General features: G+C 39.3%; 1 protein-coding gene across 1 annotated transcript in view; it reads right to left on the bottom strand.

The window, feature by feature from the left end:
* The window catches only part of LOC102256196 (chromosome unknown open reading frame, human C10orf67), a 104,929-nt gene that overhangs the window by 8,716 nt on the left and 72,485 nt on the right, over window positions 1–23,728 (bottom strand). Inside the window, exons 11-13 of the mRNA XM_014539383.1 lie at window positions 20,535–20,621; window positions 16,648–16,727; window positions 16,508–16,573 (exon numbers count right to left, since the gene is read on the bottom strand). Coding sequence (XP_014394869.1) covers window positions 16,508–16,573; window positions 16,648–16,727; window positions 20,535–20,621 — 233 coding nt within the window. The remainder of the gene's footprint in view (window positions 1–16,507; window positions 16,574–16,647; window positions 16,728–20,534; window positions 20,622–23,728) is intronic.

Below are 23,728 nucleotides of genomic sequence, written 5' to 3'. Positions count from 1 at the left end.
AATAAATATGCAAGATGAGTTTGGAGCATTTTATTGTTAAGGGAATCATAAAAAAATTATCTAAAACACATACCACAAAGTTGTTAATTTTAAAGGGCTACAATTAACTTAAGATTGGAGAAATTAAGCATAAAAATAATGATTATAATGTATTGAATCAAACTTATATATTAAAACTTTAAGAAATTCTCAGTCTATCTATATTGCAAATAATGCTAAAATTAGGAGATTCACTATCTAGAAATCATGCTCTGTAGAGGAAGCCAAGTGTATGCTGGACAACCTTTGGCAAGCTAGTAGGAAGAAAAAATTACAGTATTCAGTCACACAAGGCGCTCTTAGAAGAGATTTTGGTATGTGACTCATGGATCAAAACCACTATGAGGTACCACTACAGAGCTACAAGGCTGACTAAAGCCAAAAAGACAGACAACAAATGTTGAAAAGGACAGAGAAATTGGAACCCTCATTTATTGTGGAATTGTAAAATGGTGTAGCCACTTTGGAAAACATTTTGGTAGTTCCTCAAAATGGTAAAAAGAATTATCATGTGACCCAGTAATTCCTTCCTATGTGTATACACAAGAGGATTTAAAACATATGTTCACACTAAAACTTGTACACAAATGTTAATAGCATTATTCATAGTCGCCAAAAAGTGGAAATAATTCAAATGTCTAATAAAGAATGCATAAAAATATGGTATAATCATACAATAAAATATTATTTGGCAGTCAAAAGAAGCAGAGTACTGATGTATTCTACAACATAGATGAACTTAAAAACATGCCAAGTGAAAGAAGCTAGTCACTAAAGGCCATATATTTTATGATTCCACTTATATGAAATGTCCAAAATAGGCAAATCCTTAGCAATAGAAAACAAATTAGTGGTTGTTAGTTGTTGACAGGAAGGGGAATGGGAGGCAACTGCTAATGGGTATGAGGTTCCTTTTCGGGTTGATGAAAATGTTCTGATTAGAAAGTGGTAATGGTTGCCCAATTCTGAATACACCAAATCCACATTTTAAAAAGGTGATTTTGTGGAATGTAAACTATGTATCAATAAAGTTATTATACAGTAAGTTACTGTGTATGCTAAAAATGGAATCCTATGAATAAAGAAGAAAGTAGAGTAACAAACAAGAACTTTAATATCATTATAATAAACATATAAAATAGAGGAGAGAATCAAAATGGCGGCATAGGTAAACGCCTGTACTCACTGCCTCCCACAACCACATCAAAATTACAACTAAAATACAGAGCAACTACCATCCAGAACCACCGGAAAGCTGGCTGAATGGAAGTACTACAACTAGAGAGGTAAAGAAGAAAGCACACTGAGACTGGTAGGAGGTGCGGAGGCCCAGAAAGGGCTGGTCCGGCACCCAGGTGTGTCGCTTTTTTAATCCAGAGGGAGATCACCTCTGTGGAGCCCACTCCCACCCCCTGGAGGAGCGAGGGGTCCCAGCCCCACACCAGACCTCCAGCTCAGGGCTGGGGAAAGAAGTCCCTATGGCAGTAAGAACTGCAGACTGTAAAAACCAGTGCGGATTGGGGCTGAGTGTCACACAGGCTGCTGGAGACCAAGCTGCTCCTCTTAAAAGGCCAACACCATGAACTGAATTTACAAGCTCCTGCATCCTCTGAGCTTCAGTGCTGGGCAAGGCGGGGGACCCAGGCACATACAGGGAGAAACTGGACTGTTTGGCATCAGGGCAGGAACGCAGGGGTGGCCTTTCTTCCAGATGAAGGTGCTCACAGCGGTCATTGTTGCCATGCTGGGACCTGCCCGGTGCAGGGCTGACTGGCAGCCATTTCTGTTTGCTCTGCCCTGGTGATTCCCTGAAACCCCACTCCACCCAATTTACAACCCCACCCAAGCTGTGTGCAATGGCTTTTGCATATGAATGGCCTATCCTTTCTCAGGCTAAAAATCTGTCAAACAAGCTGCAGCAGGGCCAGGGAGCACCAAACCTATCAATAAAAGGCCCAAGAACCAGCACCAGCACCACCCTACCTTGCTTCACAGCTTGGCCTCATCTGGACACTTCCAAACCCAATACAAAGAGGAGGATTATGCAGATCTCTCTGTAGCTCCTGCTGGCTGGCCCCAGGCAGTGGCTGACTTTGCATCTCCTTGGAGACCCAAGAGCCAGTATACCCAGTGGTCAGTGTGAGACCATACCAGATTACAACTCTTCACATCTGTAAGTGACGCACTCAAGGGGCAGACTCAGTGCGCACCAAAGCCCCACTGAAGCAAGTCCTGCTCCATAAGGGTGTCTCCTGCACAGCAGCTCTCCCACTGTAATTGCAGCTGGTCCCCACAACCAATTGGCTGGAGGTCAATTTTTCCAAGTGACACCAAAAGCAATCAATGCTCAATAACAAAACTGTGCACACAGCCCACAAAGGGGTGCATCAAAGAGTGTCTGCCTCAGGTGATTGGGGAGGCTGAGCCACTTGGCCCTATAGGACACCTAATACTCAAGGCTACTCTGTCAACTCAAGGAGACTTAGCAGCTACTCAATACATACAAACAAACATAGGGAAGCAGCCAAAATGTGGAGACAAAGAAACATGTCACAAATAAAGAAATGGAAGAAAGCAAAGTACTGGATATATAGTTCAAAACCACAGTTATAAGGCTACTCAGAATCTTCTAGAAACCTCTGAAGAACTTAGTGAGACTTTCAAGGATGTTAGTGAGAATGCCAAAAAAAAAAGAAAGAAATGGAAAATGAGCAGTCAGAAATTAAGCATACACTGATTGAAATAAAGAATAATATTCAGAGATTCAACAGTAGACTAGAGGATCCCGAGAATCAAATCAATGATTTGAAATACGAGGAAGCAAAAAACACCCAATCAGATCCAAATGTATGAAGATAGTGTAAGGAGCCTCTGGGACAACTTCAAGCATACCAACATTGGAATTATGGGGTTGCCAGAAGAAGATAGAGAGAGCAAGATATTGAAAACCTCTTTGAAGAAATAATGACAGAAAACTTCCCCTACCTGGTGAAAGAAATAGACTTACAAGTCCAGGAAGCACAGAGAACTCCAAACGAGAGGAAACCAAAGAGGACCACATCAAGACACATCATAATTAAAATGCCAAGGGCAAAAGACAAAGAGAGAATCTTAAAAGCAGCAAAAGAAAAACAGTTAGTTACCTACTAGGCAGTGCCCATATGACTGTCAGCTGATTTCTCAACAAAAACTATGCAGGCCAGAAGGAAGTGGCAATAAATATTCAAAGTGATGAATAGCAAGAACCTACAACCAAGATTACTCTACCCAGTAAAGCTATCACTTAGAATTGAAGGTCAGACAAAGAACTTCACAGACAAGCAAAAGCTAAAGGAATTCATCACCACCAAACCAGTATTATATGAAATACTGAAGGGTATTCTTTAAGAATAAGAGGAATAAGAAAAAGATAAAGATAAGAAATATGAACAACAGCCCTAGCTGGTTGGGCTCAGGGGATAGAGCGTCAGCCTACGTACTGAAGGGTCTGAGGTTTAATTCCAGTCAAGGGCACATGCCCAGGTTGTGGGCTTGATCCCTGGTGGGTGGCATGCAGGAGGGAGCCAATCAATGATTCTCTCTCATTATTGATGTTTCTATCTCCCTCTCCCTTCCTCTCTGAAATCAATAAAAATGTATTTTAAAAAAGAAATATGAACAACAAAGTGACAACAAATACATATTTATCAATAATTGAATCTAAAAATCAAATGAATGAAAAACCTGATGAACAGAATAAATTGGTGAATGGAATAGAATCAGGGACATGGAAATGGAACAGACTGACGATTTTCAGAGGGAAGGAGGTGTGGGGGGTGGTACGGGAAGAGATTAGACAAAGATCTTATATGCATGTATGCATTACCTGTGGACACAGACAATAGGGTGGCGAGGGCCTGGGGTGTGGTGAGAACTGGGTGGACGGGAGCTATAGGGGGGTGGGGAGGAAGAGGGACATCTATAATAATCTCAACATTAAAGATTAATTTTAAAAAAGAAAATAGAGGAAAAGATCAATAAAATAGACAAAAAGATGGGGAATTTCAGTAAAGAAATTGAATTGATTTTTTTTTTTAAAAAGAGTAATCAGCCCTAGCCGGTTTTGCTCAGTGAATAGAGTGTTGGCCTGTGACCGAAGGGTCCTGGGTTCTATTCCAGTCAAGGTCATGTACCTTGGTTGCAGGCTGTATCCCCATCCCTGGTCAGGGTGCATGCTGGAGGCAACCAGTCAATGTGTCTCTTTCACAATAATGTCTTTCTTTCTCTCTGTCTTTTCCTCTCCTTTCCACTCTCTCTAAAAATCAATGGAGAAATATCCTCAGGTGAGGATTAATAAAAGAAAACAAAATAAAAAAGAGAGATAAATCATCTTAGAACTGAAAACACCATATATAATATTAAGAACTCCATAGATGGACTAAATAGCAGAATGGATATAGCAAAACACGTGATTATTAATCTCAAAAGCAGATCAATTAGAAAATATACAAAAATGAAGCACAGTGAGGGAAAAATAGGCAAGTGCATAAGAGACATATGGGTAACAGTGAAAAGGAACAACATACATATAATTAGAATCCAAGAAAAAGTGAGAATGAGACAGAAGTAATATATGGGAAGATAATATCCAAGAATATTCCAGAAAACCTTAAAGCACCCAGACATGGAAAAACACATTACCTTCAAAGGAGCAACAAGACGAAGTGCTGATGTCTCACCATCAACAATGGAAGCCAACATTCCATGCACTGGTACCATTAACATACCAAAGCATATAACTGCCAATACAGAAGTCTATACTGAGAGAAAATATTCTTCAACAATGAAGGTAAAACAAAGACATCTTCCTATAAAGAAAAGCTGACAGAATTATTGGCCAGCAATCCTATATTAACAGAAAAACTAGAGAGAGCTGTTCGGACAGGAGGAAAATGATACTAGATGGAAACACATTAAAAGCAGGAAGAAATGGACGCTTAACAAACAGTAAAAAATATGGGTCAATATAAGTGAATATTGACTATGCCAAACAATCATAATGTCCAATAAAATAAAAATTTATATTAAATTACAATAAAAATGTGAGAGGTTAAATTGAGTTAAAATATCCTAAGGTTCTAAAATTATTGGGGAAGTTATATCAAATGAAAATTCATAGAAGACTTATATGTGAAGAATATAGTTTGAAGTTTGAAAAAGAGAAAAGAGTAAATAACAATAGAAGAAAACATGGAATAAAAATAAATTGATTTGTTCAAAAAAGAGAAAAGTAATCAGGTTAGCTAAATAGAAAACAATATATTGCTCTGACTGGTGTTGCTCAGTTGTTAGTATGTCAGCCTGCACACCAAAGGGTTGCAGGTTCATTCCTGGACTCCGGTTGGGGCATGTGTGAGAGGCAACCAATCGATGGGCCTCTCTCAAATTTCTCTCTCTCAAATTTCTCTTTCTCAAATTTCTCTCTCTCTCTGTCTCTCTCTCTCCTCCTCCTCTCCTTCTTTCTTCCCAGTCTTCCACTCTCTAAAAATCAATGGAAAAAATATCATCAGGTGAAGATTAACAAAAAGAAAAGAGAGAAAGAGAGAAAACAAAGTTAGATGCAAACCTAACTCTATCAATAATTTCACTAAATGTAAATGAATGAAGTATGTCAATAAAATAAAAGATTGGCAAAATATATTTAAAATCTAATTATGCAGCTTACAAGAGACATATTTAAATATGAAAACAAGAGAGACACATGAGCGGTGTGCTCTCGTCCAGGGAGCATCAGCCCCGTGAGCAGCCTGCCTTGGGCCTAAGAGCAGCAGCCTCATGTGGCCTGCCCCTGTCCAAGGAGCAGCAGCTGTGTGAGTGGCCCACTTCCCTGTCCAAGGAGCAGCAACCAAGTGAGCAGTCCGACCTGTCCAAGGAGCAGCAGCCGCACAAGCAGTCTACCTACGTCTGAGGAGCGGCAGCCCTGCGCAGCCCGCCCCCATCCGAGGAGCAGCAGCTGCGCACAGGCCGCACCCTGCACTAGTACGAGGAGCAGCAGCTGCGCAAGCATCTTGTCCTCGTCCAAGCAGCAGCAGTTGCACGAGCAGCCTGCCCAATCCGAGGAACAGCAACTATGTGAGCAGCCCGCCCCCATTCGAATAGCAGCAGTTCTGAAGCGGCCCATCTCCATTCGAGGAGCAGCAGACATGCAATCAACCTGTCCAAGTCCAAGGAGCAGTAGCCCCACAGGCAGCCCACCACATCAGAGGAACAACAGCAGCGTGCAGCTAGCCCCCATTCAAGGAACAGCAGCAACGTGAGCAGTCTGCCCTAGTTCAAGAAATAGCAACTGAGAGTGTAGCCCGCCCCCATCCAAGAAACAGCAGCCTTGTGATCAGCACTCCCTCTGTCTGAGGAACAGCAGCTGTGTGTGAAGCCTCCCCCCACCAGCCAGAGGAGCCACCACAGCTGTGAACAGCATCCACCAGAGGAGCTGCTGTCAGCTGAGGAGTAGCTGCTACCACAACTGCCCGAGAAGCAACCACAGCTCGAGGAGCCACTGCTATCCAAGGAGCAGCCCCTGAACGACTCAACATCTAGATATGTCGGTGAGATCAAACATGGGTTGACAAAAAACCCCCAAAGGAAAGAAAAGGAGGACTCGCCAGAAAAGCAGCTAAGTGAAACAGAGGCATGCATCATGACAGAAAAAGAATTCAGATTAAGGGTCCTAGAATGCATAAACCGGATGGAGGGAAAAATCAACAACTTATGCAAGAATCAAGAAGAAACGGATGAAAAAATTAACAACTTATGTAAGAATCAAAAAGAAATGGATGAAAACAATCAATAAATTATGTAAGAGCCAAGAAGAAATGAAGAGTGATATAGCTGCAATAAAAAACACCATTGAAAGTTTCAAAAGTAGACTAGGAGAAGCAGAGGACTGAATTAGCAAATTAGAAGACAGGGTAGCAAAACACACCCAAACTGAACTTAAATTGGAGAAAAAAATTAAAAGACAGGAGGAGAGCCTAAGGGAGCTATGGGACAACATGAAACGAAACAACATACAAATAATAGGGGTGCCAGAACAACAGAAAGAGGAACAAGGGTTAGAAAACCTATTGGAAGAAATAATATCACAAAACTTCCCTGAGGTGGGGAAGAAAAAAGTCACACAAGCACAGAGAGTCCCATACAAGGTGAACCCGAAAAGACCCACACCAAGACACATCATAATTACCATGGCAAATATTCAGGACAAAGAGAGAATCTTAAAGGCTGCAAGAGAGAGACGGAAAGTTACATACAAGGGATCTCCCATTAGATTATCAAATGATTTCTCAACAGAAACACATCAGGCCAGAAAAGAATGGACAGAAATTTACAAAGTGATGCAAAGCAAAGGACTGAACCCAAGAATACTCTATCCAGCAAGGCTATCATTCAAAATTGAAGGGGAAATAAGAAGCTTCACAGACAAAAAAAGGCTAAGGGAGTTCATCACCACCAAGCCAGCAATGCAAGAAATGCTAAAGGGACTGGTGTAAAAAGAAGAAATAAAAAGCCCAGAAAGAAAACAGCCACACAAAAAAAGAAATGGCTACAAACAAGTACCTTTCAATAATAACTTTAAACGTAAATGGACTAAATGGTCCAATCAAAAGACATCGAGTGGCTGAATGGATAAAAAAACATGACCCATACATTTGCTGTCTACAAGAGACCCACCTCATTAAAAGGGACTCACACAGACTGAAAGTGAAGGGATGGAAAAATATCTTTCAGGCAAATGGAAATGAAAAAAAAGCTGGGGTAGCAATACTTATATCCGACAAAATAGACCTCAAAGTGAAGGCCATAACAAGAGATAAGGAAGGCCACTTCATAATACTAAAGGGATCAATACAACAAGAGGATATAACCCTGATAAACATATATGCACCCAATGCAGGAGCACCCACATACATAAGAAAACTCCTGGAAGACATCAGGGGAGAGATCGACAACAATACAATCATAGTAGGGGACTTTAATACACCACTGACATCACTGGATAAATCTGCTAGACAAAAAATCAGCAAAGAAACAGCAATCCTAAATGACTCACTAGATCAGATGGACTTAATTGACATCTTCAGAACACTTCACCCCAAAGCAACAAAATATACGTTCTTCTCAAGTGCTCATGGGACATCTTCAAAAATAGACCACATATTGGGTCACAAACAAAGTCTCCCCAAATTCAAGAAGATTGAAATCATACCAAGCATCTTCTCAGACCACAAGGGCATAATATTAGAAATAAACTACAATAAAAACAACCCAAAATACTCAAACACTTGGAAGCTGAATAGCATGTTATTAAATATTGATTGGGTTACCAATGAGATCAAAGAAGAAATTAAAAACATCCTGGAAACTAATGACAATGAAAACACAACAATCCAAAACCTTTGGGACACAATGAAAGCAGTCCTGAGAGGGAAGTTTATAGCTCTACAGGCCTACCTCAACAAACAAGAAAAAATGGTAGTAAATCATCTAAATCTACAGCTCAAAGAATTAGAAAGAGAGCAACAAGAAAAGCCCAGAGTGAGCAGAAGGAAGGAGATAATAAAGATTAGAGCAGAAATAAATGACATAGAGACCAAAAAAACAATACAGAAAATCAATGAAACCAAGAGCTGGTTCTTTGAAAGGATAAACAAGATCGACAAACCTCTAGCCAGGCTCACCAAAAAGCAAAGAGAGAGGACCCAAATAAACCAAATCAGAAATGATAGAGGCGAAATAACAACAGACCCCACAGAAATACAAATGATTGTTAAAAAATACTATGAACAACTCTACTCCAACAAACTAGACAACCTGGAGGAAATGGACATATTTCTAGAAAAATACAACATTCCAAAACTTAATCAGGAAGAATCTAAAAATCTCAACAGGCCAATAACTATGGAAGAAATTGAAGCAGTCATCAGAAAGCTTCCAGCAAACAAAAGCCCAGGACCAGACGGCTTCACAGGGGAGTTTTACCAAACATTCAAGGAAGAACTAAAACCTATCCTCCTCAGACTACTACAAAAAATCCAAGAGGAAGGAACACTTCCAAGCTCATTCTATGAAGCCAGCATCACCCTAATACCAAAACCAGGTAAAGACAACACAATGAAAGAGAATTACAGGCCAATATCCCTCATGAACATAGATGCCAAAATCCTCAACAAAATCTTAGCAAATCGGATCCAGCAGTACATCAGAAAGATCATACACCATGACCAAGTAGGATTTATCCCAGGGATGCAAGGATGGTACAATATCCGCAAATCAATCAACGTGATACATCACATAAACAAATTGAAGGAAAAAAACCACATAGTCATATCAATTGATGCAGAAAAAGCATTTGACAAAATTCAACACCCATTTTTGATAAAAACTCTCAGCAAGGTGGGAATAGAAGGATCATACCTCAACATAATAAAAGCCATATATGACAAACCCACAGCCAACATCATACTCAATGGACAAAAACTAACACCATTTCCCCTAAAAACAGGAACAAGACAGGGATGCCCACTCTCACCACTCCTGTTCGACATAGTACTGGAAGTATTAGCCATTGCAATTAGACAAGAAGAAGAAATAAAAGGCATCCAAATTGGAAAAGAGGAAGTAAAACTGTCCTTATTTGCAGATGACATGATATTATACATACAAAACCCTAGAGACTCCATCAAAAAGCTACTAGACTTAATACATGAATTTGGCAATGTAGCAGGATACAAAATTAACCCCAAGAAATCTGAGGCATTTCTATACACCAATAGTGAACTTTCAGAAAGAGAGATTATAAAAACAATCCCATTTACCATCGCACCAAAAAAATTAAGCTACCTAGGAATAAACTTAACTAAAGAGGTAAAAGACCTCTACTCAGAAAACTACAGGACGTTGAAAAAAGAGATAGAGGAAGACATAAAGAGATGGAAGAACATACCATGTTCTTGGATTGGTAGAATCAACATCATTAAAATGTCCATACTGCCCAAAGCAATCTATAAATTCAACGCACTTCCCATTAAAATACCAACGGCATATTTCACAGACCTAGAACGAACTCTCCAAAAATTCATCTGGAACAAAAAACGACCCCGAATAGCTGCAGCGATCCTGAGAAAGAACAAAGTAGGTGGGATCTCAATACCAGATATCAAGCTGTATTACAAAGCCACTGTTCTCAAAACTGCCTGGTACTGGCACAAGAACAGACATATAGATCAATGGAATAGAATAGAGAGCCCAGAAATCAGCCCCAACCAATACGCTCAATTAATATTTGACAAAGGAGGCAAGAACATACAATGGAGTCAAGACAGTCTCTTCAATAAATGGTGCTGGGAAAATTGGACAGATACATGCAAGAAAATGAAACTAGACCACCAACTTACACCATACACAAAAATAAACTCAAAATGGATAAAGGACTTAAATGTACGACAGGAAACCATAAAAATTCTAGAAGAATCCAAAGGCAACAAAATCTCAGACATATGCCAAAGCAATTTCTTCACTGATACAGCTCCTAGGGCAGTTGAAACTAAAGAGAAAATGAACAAATGGGACTACATCAAAATAAAAAGCTTCTGCACAGCAAAAGAAACCATCAACAAAACAACAAGAAAACCCACTGCGTGGGAAAACATATTTGCCAACGTCATATCTGATAAGGGCCTAATCTCCAAAATTTATAGGGAACTCATACAACTTAACAAAAAGAAGATAAACAATCCAATCAAAAAATGGGCAAAGGACCTAAATAGACACCTTTCAAAAGAGGACATTCAGAAAGCCAAGAGACATATGAAAACATGCTCAAAGTCACTAATCATCCGAGAGATGCAAATCAAAACAACAATGAGGTACCATCTCACACCTGTCAGAATGGCTATCATCAACAAATCAACAAACGACAAGTGCTGGAGAGGATGTGGAGAAAAAGGAACACTTGTGCACTGCTGGTGGGAATGCAGACTGGTGCAGCCACTATGGAAGACAGTATGGAGTTTCCTCAAAAAACTGGAAATGGAACTCCCATTTGACCCTGTGATCCCACTTCTAGGAATATATCCCAAGAAACCAAAAACACCAATCAGAAAGGATATATGCACCCATATGTTCATAGCAGCACAATTCACCATAGCTAAGATCTGGAAACAGCCTAAGTGCCCATCAGTAGATGAATGGATTAGAAAACTGTGGTACATCTACACGATGGAATACTATGCTGCTGTAAAAAAGAAGGAACTCTTACCATTTGCAACAGCATGGATGGAACTGGAGAGCATTATGCTAAGTGAAATAAGCCAGTCAATGAAGGAAAAATACCACATGATCTCACTCATTCATGGATAATAAAGACCATTACAAACTTTTGAACAATAATAGATACAGAGGCAGAGCTGCCTCAAACTGATTGTCAAACTGCAGTGGGAAGGCCAGAGAGGGTTGGGGGGCAGAAGGGAGGGGAGTAAGAGATCAACCGAAGGACTTGTATGCATGCATATAAGCATAACCAATGGACATAAGACCCTGGGGTGTAGGGGAGGCCAGGGGATTGTCAAGGGCGGGGAAAAAAGGAGACATATGTAATACTCTTTGTAATACTTTAAGCAATAAAACAATTTAATTAAAAAAGCCATTAAACTAAAAAAACAACAACAATAAAAAATATATAAAAATAAGATAGGTTGATTTTAAAAAGCTGGAAAAAGTGCACCATGCAACCTTAACTGAAGAATAGTGATATAGTTATAATATTAGATGAGGAGACATTAAGCCAAGAAGCATTATAGAGATAAAGAGGAGTATCTATCTCATAATGACACATATGAATGATAACTTCACAGGAAAATACAAGAATTCTAAATTTTTAGGTTTCTAGCAACATAGCTATAAATTATTTAAAAGAAAAATAATTGACAGAACTAAAAGGAGAAATAAAGAAATCTATAAACATAGTGGGAAATGTAATACTTCTCTCTCAATAGTAACTGCAGCAAAAAATCAGTAAGTATATAAAAAAATATGAACCACACAGTAAAGTTAATGTAATTGAAATATATAGAACACTGCACCCACCAACGATAGGATTTCTATGCTTTTTAAGTGTACATGGAACATTTTAAAAATTGACCATATCCCGAGTCATAAAACAATCATCACTGGGTATGTGCCTTCAACCAAGGTACATGCCCTTGCCCGGAATCAAACCTGGGACCCTTGAGTCTGCAGGCCAACACTCTATCCACTGAGCCAAAACAGCTAGGGCTAAAATATATTTTTATTGATTTCAGAGAGGAAGTGAGAGAGAGATAGAAACATTAACGATGAGCAAGAATCATTGATCAGCTGCTTCCTGCATGCCCCACACTGGGGATCAACCCCTTGGCCTCAGGCAGTTGTGCCTGACCCTTCCCCCCATAATGGTGCTATCCACTTTCCTGGAGTAGTTAGTGAAACTTAAATAAAAAGAAGCAGCTCTGAAAAGTATAAATTGTGCACTGAGAACACCACAGGCTGTGGAGGGCTGCGCAATCCACGGCTCTGGGATCACATGTAGCAACCTCCCATGCCACCTAGTCCCTCCTGGCTTCTGGCTCCACCAGCTTCTGCCCGTGGGGGGGGGGAAGGGGGCGGGGTCAGGCCAAACTCTGGGAGCTTCCTGATGGCTCTCACCCCACCCTTCACTTTCCAGTCCAGTCCACAAGCGCCTGCAGCAAGCTAACCTACGGGTTGGAGCGTCTGCCCCCTGGTGGTCAGTGCACATCATTGCAACTGGTTGAACCATCGAACTCCCAGCCAAACTCCAGTAGAGGGGACAATGTTAGGCTTTTATTATATAGGATTGTTTGTTTTTGTGTGTTTTTGCCATTTGTTATTATTGTTGTTTTGCTATTGAGTTGTGTGAGTTCTTTTCTTTTCTTTTGTTAATCCTCACCTGAGGCTTCTTTTCCATTGATTGTTTTAGAGAGAGTGGAAGGGGGAGAGACACAGAGAGAGAAACATCAATGTGAGACACATAGATTGGTTGCCTCCAGCATGTGCCTGGGGATGGAGTCTGCAATCCTTGACTGGAATCGAACCCCTGGCCCTTCAGTCACGGGCTGATGCTCTAACTACTGAGCAAAACTGGCTAGGACTATGTGAGTTCTTTCTATATTTTTTTACATTAACCCTTTATTATATATATGATTTCCAAGTATTTTTTCCCATTCTGTAAGTTGCCATTTACTTTTGACCATGATATCCTTTGCTGTGCAGGAGCTTTTTAGTTTGATGTAGTTCCATTTGTTCATTTTTGGTTTTGTGGCCTTTGCTTTTGGTTTCAAATCCAAAATATCATTGCCAAGACCAATGTCAAGAAGTTTACTTTATGTTTTCTTCTAGGAATTTTAGTTTCAGATTTTAGATTTAAGACCTAATCCATTTTGAGTAGACTTTTGTGTACAGGGTAAGACAGGGTTCCAGTTTCATTTTTTGGGGCGTGGCTGTTCAATTTTCCCAACACCATTCATGAGGAGACTGTCCTTTTCCTACTGAGTATTCTTGGCTTCTTTGTCATAAATTAATTGGCCATATATGTGGGTTTACTTCCGGATTCTCTTATTTTCCATTGATCTGCATGTCAATTTTTATGCTAATACTCTATTGTTTTACTATAACTTTGTACTATAGTTTGAAATCAGGAAGCATGATGCCTCTAGCTTTGTTCTTTTTCAAGATTGTTTTGGCTATTTGTGGGTGTTTTTTGTTTTGGGGTTTTTTTGGTTGTGTGTGTGTGTGTGTGTGTGTGTGTGTGTGTGTGTGGTTCTATACACATTTTATAATTGTTTTTCCTATTTCTTTGAAAAATTCCTTTGGGATTTTAATAGGGATTGCATTGAATATATAGATGGCTTTGGGTAGTACGGACATTTTAAGATATCAAGTTTTCCAATCCATGAGCACAGAGGATCTTTCCATTTATTTTCATCTTCTGCAAATTTATTCATCAACGAAATAATTTTTACTATACAGGTCTTTCACTTCTTTGGTTCATTTATTCATAAGTATTTCATTCTGTTTTTTAATGAAGTTTTTGTTTGTTTTTAAATATGTTTTAATTGGTGTTGGAGAGAGAGGAAGGGAGATAGTACGAGAGAAACATCAATGAGAGAGAAACATCAATTGGCTGCCTCCTGCATGTTCCCTACTGGGGATCAAGTCCACAACCTAGGCATGTGTCCTGACCAGGAATCATGGATCGATGCTCAACCACCGAGCCATACCAGCCAGGCAGTATTTCACTCCTTTTGATGCCATTGTAAATGGGATTGTTCTTTAGTTTTTGGTAATTTGTTATTAGTGTATAGAAAGATGTTTTAAAAAATAAAAGAAAGAGAAGTAACTGATTTTTATATATTGATTTTGTATCCTGGCTCAGAAGGGTTCCTATGGACCAATTCCTGGAGTTGAGGTGGGAGTGGCTCCATCACAGTGGCAACACCCAGGTAGTGATCTATTCCTGAGCTGATGTGGCACACCTGTGCACCATTGTGCCAAGAGAAAAGGCAATGATGACATTAGCAGCAGAGCCAGGCATGCCTTGTTAAGAAAAAGGACTAGTCCCTGCTCTTGTCAGCACTGTATAAGTTCGATGTTCTTGGAAATAGAGCTAATTCAGTAAAAATGAAAAAGGAGCTTGGAGAAGATGCTCCGAATTCAACTGGGACTGAATATAAACCATGAATTGGCTGAGAAATTATTGGATTAAACTGTCACCTGGACTAAGGTGAAGTTTTTCTTCTACTAAACAAAAATGATTGTTCCTGATCTCCGACCTGTTACTGCAAAATGAAATAGCCATTTTAGCACACTTAATCTCCATACCACACCATGACACAGCACTTTCTATGTTGCTGCATGTATTACCTTGAGTTAGCCCTTGGTGATGCAACCAAACCATTATGAATAAATGCATTATGTCCCAACATTATATTCTAGTTAGTTAATTAAATGAGAAAACATATAGAAAGTGTGTAATAATACTTCCTGTTGTTCTAAATATTTAGATAACAGCATAAAGTTTTCAGAGTCCAAGTTGATAAATATGATTGTCAACATCTTGGTTAACAGCAAATCAATTTGAAGTAAAACTGAGATATTCTTGTAAATGGTCATTGAGTAGAGAATGAATTCCATATGCACAGATACATGATAAATCTTAAGGATGAAAGTAAACCCCACAGAAATAAGTAAGGGAAAGACATTCTATTCGGTTTCAGAGATAGCTCCAATTCCCTGTGTGGGGAAATGAAATTAGGTGGGTGTTTAAACTTTCCTTTGTTCTCATCCTCTAGTTTCACCTGTATCTATATGCTATCCTTATAATAACTCTGTGAAGGGACAGGGGACGTATTAATATGCACATTTTTTCAGAGCACAAAATAGTTATCATCACAGATGTGACACACAAGCCGGAGTGGAAAGCAGAACGTTTTACCACAAGGAGGAGAGCCTTCACTCATCATCTGGTGGTATTTCTGTTATGTAGATTCTCAACATGACACCTGGATTTTTCAGTGCTTCAATTCAGAATTTTACACACACACACACACACACACGCACACACACACACACACACTGTATGTTTATGAAGTGCAGTGCAAATGTATGGCATTATCACCCCATGAAGTCAGGTATGAGCCTCAAGTGTGACCTAGGACATCAGACCAACATTGAATCTATCCTGTAGATGCTTCACTGTGAGAAAATCTTGCAAAGAAATTTCCAACATGCAAAGAAATTCTAGTGGAAATTATGGCAGAAACCGAGAGAACAGAACATAGAATTTTAATACTAACATGTTAGGACAAGAAAAAAATAAGCATTTTTTTTAGTTGGCATTGCTTTAAGCTTTTTCAGAATTTTAGTGTCACTTTCTTCATTTCTTTTTACTTTCTCCATATTTAAGAAGACAAAGATGACATGGAGAAGAGAAATTAAAATAATTATCTGAATAAAAATTAGATCTGAGAATTAAGGAGTTGGTGTTGCCTGTCTAAAAATGGAAAGGGGATCTAGTATTTAAAGCAATTTTACAAGGAAGCTATAGACCAGTTAAATATGAATATGTGCAAATGAGCAGGAAAACATTTTAACGCCCTATGAAGAGAGATGATTATGCAGGTCTGATTAAACCAGGAATCAATAGGTACTGCCTGTGCTGTTGATCCATTAAAAGTTGAAACATTGACATTGGAAATGAAAGTTTTAAATTATTTTTTCTTTGAGGTGACTTTGACTACCATTCTATTTTAGGCCAATTATTTTGAACTTCTTGTTAATATTAATTAATATATACAGAAAAATTTCGCCTCATTTCCTTAAAAGATGATAGGTCACATTTCTATAACTAGAATTTTTATATATTACCACACTATACCTGTTCTGGAGAATAAGAAATTTCTTTTCCCATATTTTGTTTATCCGTTCTGATTCCTTCCTAAACCTGTAATAAATTTATAGATAGTTAAATTTTGTACTAGCTACAAATGAGTAGTTATGAATCATTATTTCCAGTACCTTTGTGTCAACATTTTTTCATTCTCTAAACTTTTCTTTAACATTTCTATTTCCTTCTCCAAAATATGTTTCTCTTCAACCTTTCAATAGAAAATACATCACAAAGTTAATTACATGAACAATACACCCTGTTTCTCCATAAATCTGAAGTATTTCTTTGAGTATGTCAGGGTTACACCCCAGAATCATATTATGGAGGCAATCATGTCCTCTGACTCTTCATAAAACTAATTCTCGAAGATGGCGGCATAGGTAAACACCTATATCAATAAATGCAGAAAAAGCATTTGACAAAATCCAACACCCATTTTTATTAAAAACTCTTAGCAAATTGGGAATAGAGAGAGCATATCTCACATGATAATGACCATATATGAAAAACCTACAGCAAACATCATACTCAATGGACAAAAACTAAAACCATTTCCCCTAAGAACAGGAACATGACAGGGATGACCACTTTCACCACTCTTATTCAACATATGTAGGACTGGAAGTCCTAGTCCTTCAGACAAGAAGAAGAAATAAAAGGCATCCAAATTGGAAAGAAGGAAGTAAAACTCTTATTATGATATTGTACATAGAAAACCCTAAAGACTCCACCAAAAAACTATTAGATTTAATAAATGAAGTTGGCAATGTAGCAGGATACAAAATCAACACCCCAAAATCAATGGCTTTTTTATACTCCAATAATGAATTCTCAGAATGAGAAACTAAACAAGCAATCTTATTTACCATTGCAACAAAAAAATTAAATACTTAGGAATAAACTTAACCAAGGAGGCAAAAGACCTATATTAAAAAAACTACAGGACATTGAAAAAAGAGATAGAAGAAGATATAAATAAGTGGATGAATATACTGTGTTCATGGACTGGTAGAATCAACATCATTAAAATGTCCATACTACCCAAGGCAATCTATAGATTCAATGTGATCCCTATTAAAATACCAACAGCATATTTTACAGATCTAGAACAAATAATCCAAAAAATGTATATGTAATCAAAAAGACCCAAAATAGCTGCAGCAATCTTGAGAAAGAAGAACAAAGTTGGAGGGATCACAATACCAGATTTCAAGTTATACTATTAAGCCACTGCAATCAAAACTGCCTGGTACTGGCACAAGAACAGGCATATAGATCAATGGAACAGAACAGAGAACCCAGAAATCAACCCAAGTCATTACTCTCAATTAACATTTGACAAAGGAGGCAAGAGCATACAATGGATTCAAGACAGTCTCTTCAATAAACGGTGTTGAGAAAATTGGACAGATATATGCAAAAAAATGAAACTAGACCACCAACTTACACCATGCATAAGAATAAACTCAAAATGGATAAAAGACTTAAATGTAAGTTGTGAAACCAGAAAAACCCTAGAAGAAACCATAGGCAGCAAAATTTCAGACACCCCTCACAGCAATATGTTTACAGATACATCTCCTAGGGCAAAGAAAACTAAGGAGAGAATAAACAAATGGAACTACATCAAAATAAAAAGCTTCTGGCCCAGCCAAGGTGGCTCAGTGAATGAGCATAGAACTATGAACCAGGAAGTCACGGTTCAATTCCCAGTCAGGGCACATGCCTGGGTTGTAGGCTCTATCTCCAGTAGGGAATGTGCAGGAGGCAGCCAATCAATGATTCACTCTCATCATTGATTTTTCTATCTCTCCTCTCTTCCCCTCTGAAATCAATAAAAATATTTAAAACAAACAAAAAAACAACAACACAAACAATAAAAAGTTTCTGCATAGCAAAATAAACTATCAACAAAACCAAAAGGGAGAACATATTTGGCAATGATACATCTGATAAAGGATTAATATCCAAAATATGTAAAGAACTCATATAACTTAACAGAAGGAAGACAAACAATCCAATTAAAAATGGGCAAAGTACCTAAATAGACACTTATCCAAAGAGGGCATGCAGATGGCCAAGAGACATATGAAAAATGCTCAAATTCACTGATTGTCAGAGAGATGCAAAGTAAAATGACAATGAGGTGTCACCTCAGACCTATCAGAATGGCTACCATCAACAAATCAATCAATGACAAGTGTTGGTGAGGATGTGGAGAAAAGGGAACCCTACTACACTGTAAGTGGGAATGCAGACTGGTACAGCCATTATAGAAAACAGTATGGAGTTTCCTCAAAAAATTAAATATGGAACTGCCACATATCCTAAGAAGCAAGAAACACCAATCAGAAAGAATGTATGCACCAGTATGTTCACAGCAGCACAATTCACAATAGCAAAGATCTGGAAACAGCCCAAGTGCCCATCAGTAGATGAGTGGATAAAAAAGTTGTGGTACATTTACACCATGGATTACTATGCAACAGTAAAAAAGAATATCTTACCCTTTGAGACAGCATGGAGGGACTTGGAGAGTATCATGCTAAGTGAAATTAGTCAGTCAGAGAAAGATAAGTATCACATGATCTCACTCATATGTGGAAAGTCACAAAATAAACTGATGAATGGAATGGATCCAGAGATATGGAAGCATGGAAGAGTGTGTGGAATCTTGGAGAGAAGTGGGAGGAGGGGGGACTGGAAGGTAACCAACCAAGGTCCTTGTATGCATATATGCATGGCCCATGGACACAGACAATGAGGTGGTAAGGACCTGGGTGGGGAATGGGAGAAGGCTGGTAGGGGTCAATGCGGAAATAGTGGAACTTTCTACAAGAAAGAATTATTTAAAAAAATAATTTACAGGGAATCAACAGTTAGAGTAGAGGATTCAGAGAATCAAATCAATGATTTGGAATATGAGGAAGCAAAAAACACCCAAACAAAAGAGGAAAAAGAAAAAAGAATCTAAAAATATGAAGATAGCATAAGGAACCTCTGGGACAACTTCAGGCATACCAACATTTGCATTATGGGGGGGTGCCAGAGAGGAAGAGAGAGAGAGAGAGAGAGAGAGCAAGAAAATCTATTTGAAGAAATAATGACAGAAAACTTCCCCTACCCGATGAAAGAAATAGACTTACAAGTCCAGGAAGCACAGAGAACCCCAAACAAGAGGAACCCAAAGAGGCCCACACCAGGACACATCATAATTAAAATGCCAAGGATTAAAGACAAAGAGAGAATCTAAAAAGAAGCAAGAGAAAAGCAGTTAGTTACCTACAAGGGAGTACCCATATGACTGTCAGCTGATTTCTCAAACAGAAACTTTGAAGGCCAGAAGGGAGTGGCAAGAAATATTCAAAGTAGTGAATAGCAAAGTCTTACAACCAAGATTACTCTACCCAGCAAAGATCTCATTTAGAATTGAGGGTCAGATAAAGAGCTTCACAAACAGGAAAAAGCTAAAGGAGTTCATCACCACAAACCCAGTATTATATGAAATGTTGAAGGGAATTCTTTAAAAAGAGGAAGAAGAGAAGGAGGAGGAGGAGGAGGAGGAGGAGAGGAAGAAGAAGAGATAAAAATATGACTAAAATTACAACAAATACATATCTATCAACAATTGAACCTAAAAATAAAAATAAGTGAACAAGTAATCTAATAAACAAACTGGTGAGTAAAATAGAGTCAGAGGCATGGAACAGACTGATGAATCTCAGAGGGAAGTGGGTAGGGGGGTCAGGAGGAGATTAACCAAAGATCTTACCTATGGACACAGGCAGTAGGATGATGAAGGTCTGGAGTGGGGTGGGAACTGGATGGAGGGGGGCAATGAGGGGGAAAAGGGGGACATCTGTAATATTCTCAATAACGAAGATTTTTTTTAAAGAGGAAAAACAACAAACAAAACTAATTCTCCATCAAAGTCATTGCTACTTTTTAAGAATAGCCAGCATCAATATGAAGAATAATTAGTGTAATAATAATGGTCATAATAGTCATATTATACCTGGTCCACTGAGTATTTTAGATGATACTCAGGTTGAATTTTCACCTCTTCATCTTCATGTGTCTCAATAGATATGTCAGGTGCAACCTGGAAAGGAAATAAACCAAGGTAAATATAGTGTGGGACGAAGTAGATTTACAGTTGTGAATACATGAAACAGAGTTTATTCTTGTGTTATTATTTATTAATGTTTGTATTACTTTCCATACAAACTCTAAACCTACCTTTGCCCTACCCTGTATAACATTTCAAATTAATGCATAAAGATGTGGATTCTCTGCAGCTTAGAGAAAGGAAACTGAGACTTAAATATGTCAACCAGAGTCCCACAGGGATCTTCTCTGCCTTATCCAATTTATAAAGTTCAGTGTTTATATATTGCACTAGAGGCCTGGTGCACGAATTTGTGCAGGTGGGTTCCCTTGGGGTGTCCTGTGGGGATCAGGCTGAAACCAGCAGTCCAATGCTGCCTGCTGCTCCTGCCTGCCACTCCTACTCATCCCAGCCCCACTGCGCCTGCCTCGGGCTCATGCTCAGTCAGTCCCAATTGGGAGAGGCTCGCACCCCAGCAACAGCAGCACTCCCCAGCCATAAGCCCTGCATCTGGCGCCTATCCCGAGGAGCGGGGGGTGGGACACGATTGGCAATCTGGGTGAGCGGTGGGATCCCCTCACCGGCCTGGGATTCAGACCCGTGCTGCTGACGTTTGTGCAGTTTGTCAGGATCCACTTGTCGGCTGATTTTATATCGTTTCTTTCTTGTGGAGCATCTAGGGAGGAGAAGTGGTAGCGGTGCCCAAGGCCAACTTCCAGGAGACCTGCTGCACTGTCAAGATCATGCCAGCAGTGCCGGTCCATCAGTGCCTGGCCCGTTCTCTGGAGATTGGACCTGCAGGTCTACTGAGAGAGTGAGTGGCTGCTGTTGGGTTGGTAGGCCACCGGGATGGGTCCATCAGCTGAGCAGCACTCCTGCTGTGGGAGCACACTGACCACCAGGGGGCAGCTCTTGCATTGAGTGTCTGCCCCCTCATGGTCAGTGCGCATCATAGCAACCGGTCGATTGGTTGTTTGGTCGCTTAGGCATATATATATATTTGCAATTGGGCAACTATGGTCCATTAAGACCAACTTTCCCACTATAGTTTTTTTAAAAATACATTACTCTGTCATTATATAGTGATCAAATTTTACCATTATATCTTTTAAAAATGAAATGGGCAGTTATTACTTGTGAAGACACAAGCTTTAAAACAATCTTTTATTTTAGATGATACTCAGGGTGAATTTTTGTTACTCTCTCTGATGATGAGAAGAGTAGATGGCAGTGAGAAAATGTACTGCATATAACAATCTGCTTGGTTAGTTATTGCTGTATTCCAAAACAATAGACAGAAAAAGTGCCCCTTATTGCCACCACTAACTTCTCTAGTGGATTCTGTGACCCAAAAGTACCTTGATCTGTTGCCCATCTCCATAGGGTAGGCTCGGCCAAGTGGCATCTGGAGTCAGGTATGGGAGTAGGAGTCAGAGAGTCTTACAGAATAAAATAAAAGGGACCTCAAGCTCCCTCAAGCAATCAGAGGTGGAAGCTGAGAAGAGAGCTAGAGGAGGAGAAAATGGCTAAGCAAGACCACAGAGCTAGAGATGTGAATATGTGGTGAAGCTGCAGCTGACCATTTGCCAGGGGTGATGTGCAATATTTAATTTGAAATAGCATCTTCGTGATATAAACTGTCCCTGTCAGTTAACCTTCTTCAACCTCCTCAAACTTACAAATGCAAAGTTGTCATGTGAGTGGATGCTTTTAGTAGAAATCACAGGACTGGATTGAATTCAGCATCTAATTAAACAAAGTGTGAACTAGGATGGCAAGTGGGGCACAATGAGACTCAGAATGTGCTTTAGTTCAGTGGGAGGAGCCCATTCACAGCGACAACCACCACGATACCATGGCATCTGCAGACACCAGAGGACACACTCTAGGCTACCGCAAAGCACAAAATTGGTTTGACCTGAATTTATTTGTATCTGAAGGGACAGAGAGAACACAGCTGACATCAGCTACCACATATAAAAATAAAATTTTTAATTGCAGCCATAAAAAACTATAATTGGGTGCCTACTCTGTGTCAGACACTTCACATACACTAAGCTATTGACTTCTTCATTCATATTGCCTTAGATTTTTAAATGATAATGTATGCACATATTTAAAAAAAAAACTGCAAATAGAATAGTATACATGAACATATAACTCTTACTTCCCAGAAGCTAAGGTATATTGTTTTCTTGTTTTTTAGTTTTTCTCATTGTTATCATTATAAATAAACTAGAGGCCCGGTGCACGAATTCATGCACCAGTGGGATCCCTTGGCCTGACCTGCGGTGATCGGGCCAAAGCCAGCTCTCTGACATCCCCTGAAGGGTCCCAGATTGCGAGAGGGCGCAAGCCAGGCTGAGGGACCCCACTGATGAACGATCGGGGCCAGGGAGGGACTGTGGGAGGGCTCCAGGGCATGTCAGGCCCATCTCACCCAGTCCCAATTGACTGGACCCCAGCAGCAAGCTAACCTACTGGTTGGAGTGTCTGCCCCCTGGTGGTCAGTGCGCATGATAGTAACTGGTCGAACAGTCAAACAAACAGTCAGACACTTAGCATATTAGGCTTTTATTATATAGGATAATAGCCTTTATTGATTTGGGCTCCCCACAAATAAAGATGAAGATTTTAGAGCATTCATATTACCTTCCACCTTCTCCCCCACCTGCTTGTTGTTGCTTTTATAATGATTTTGATATATATAAACTTGTATACTTGATATATTAACTCCTCCCTGTGAAAATGGAAATTTATTTAGACTTTTATGTTTTCCAACATATTCACTCACCTAATTTCCAAGTTTTTAGAAGGAATGTTATTTTTATATTGTCAATGTCTATAAGATTGTTCTCTAACTATAAGTAAATCCTCCATGCTTTATCTACACATTGACTCTTAAAAACTGAAATCTAGTAAATAATATTAACAGTGTGTTTATGCAAATACCACTTATTACAGGCCTAAGTAATTGAAACTATCCATAGAGAAGGAAGTGTAAACCTGTTACTAAACTTTGCCGCTGAAAAAAGTCTCTTCCAAGTGTTAGTTTAATGTTTCAACTTTTATTTTTTTCTAGCTTCCCTGACTTCTGAGTC

Source organism: Myotis brandtii, unplaced genomic scaffold, assembly GCF_000412655.1.
Source record: "Myotis brandtii unplaced genomic scaffold, ASM41265v1 scaffold215, whole genome shotgun sequence".
NCBI lineage: Eukaryota > Metazoa > Chordata > Mammalia > Chiroptera > Vespertilionidae > Myotis > Myotis brandtii.
Note: the sequence above shows the minus strand (reverse complement) of the source record. Positions and strands in the feature narration are given on the sequence as shown.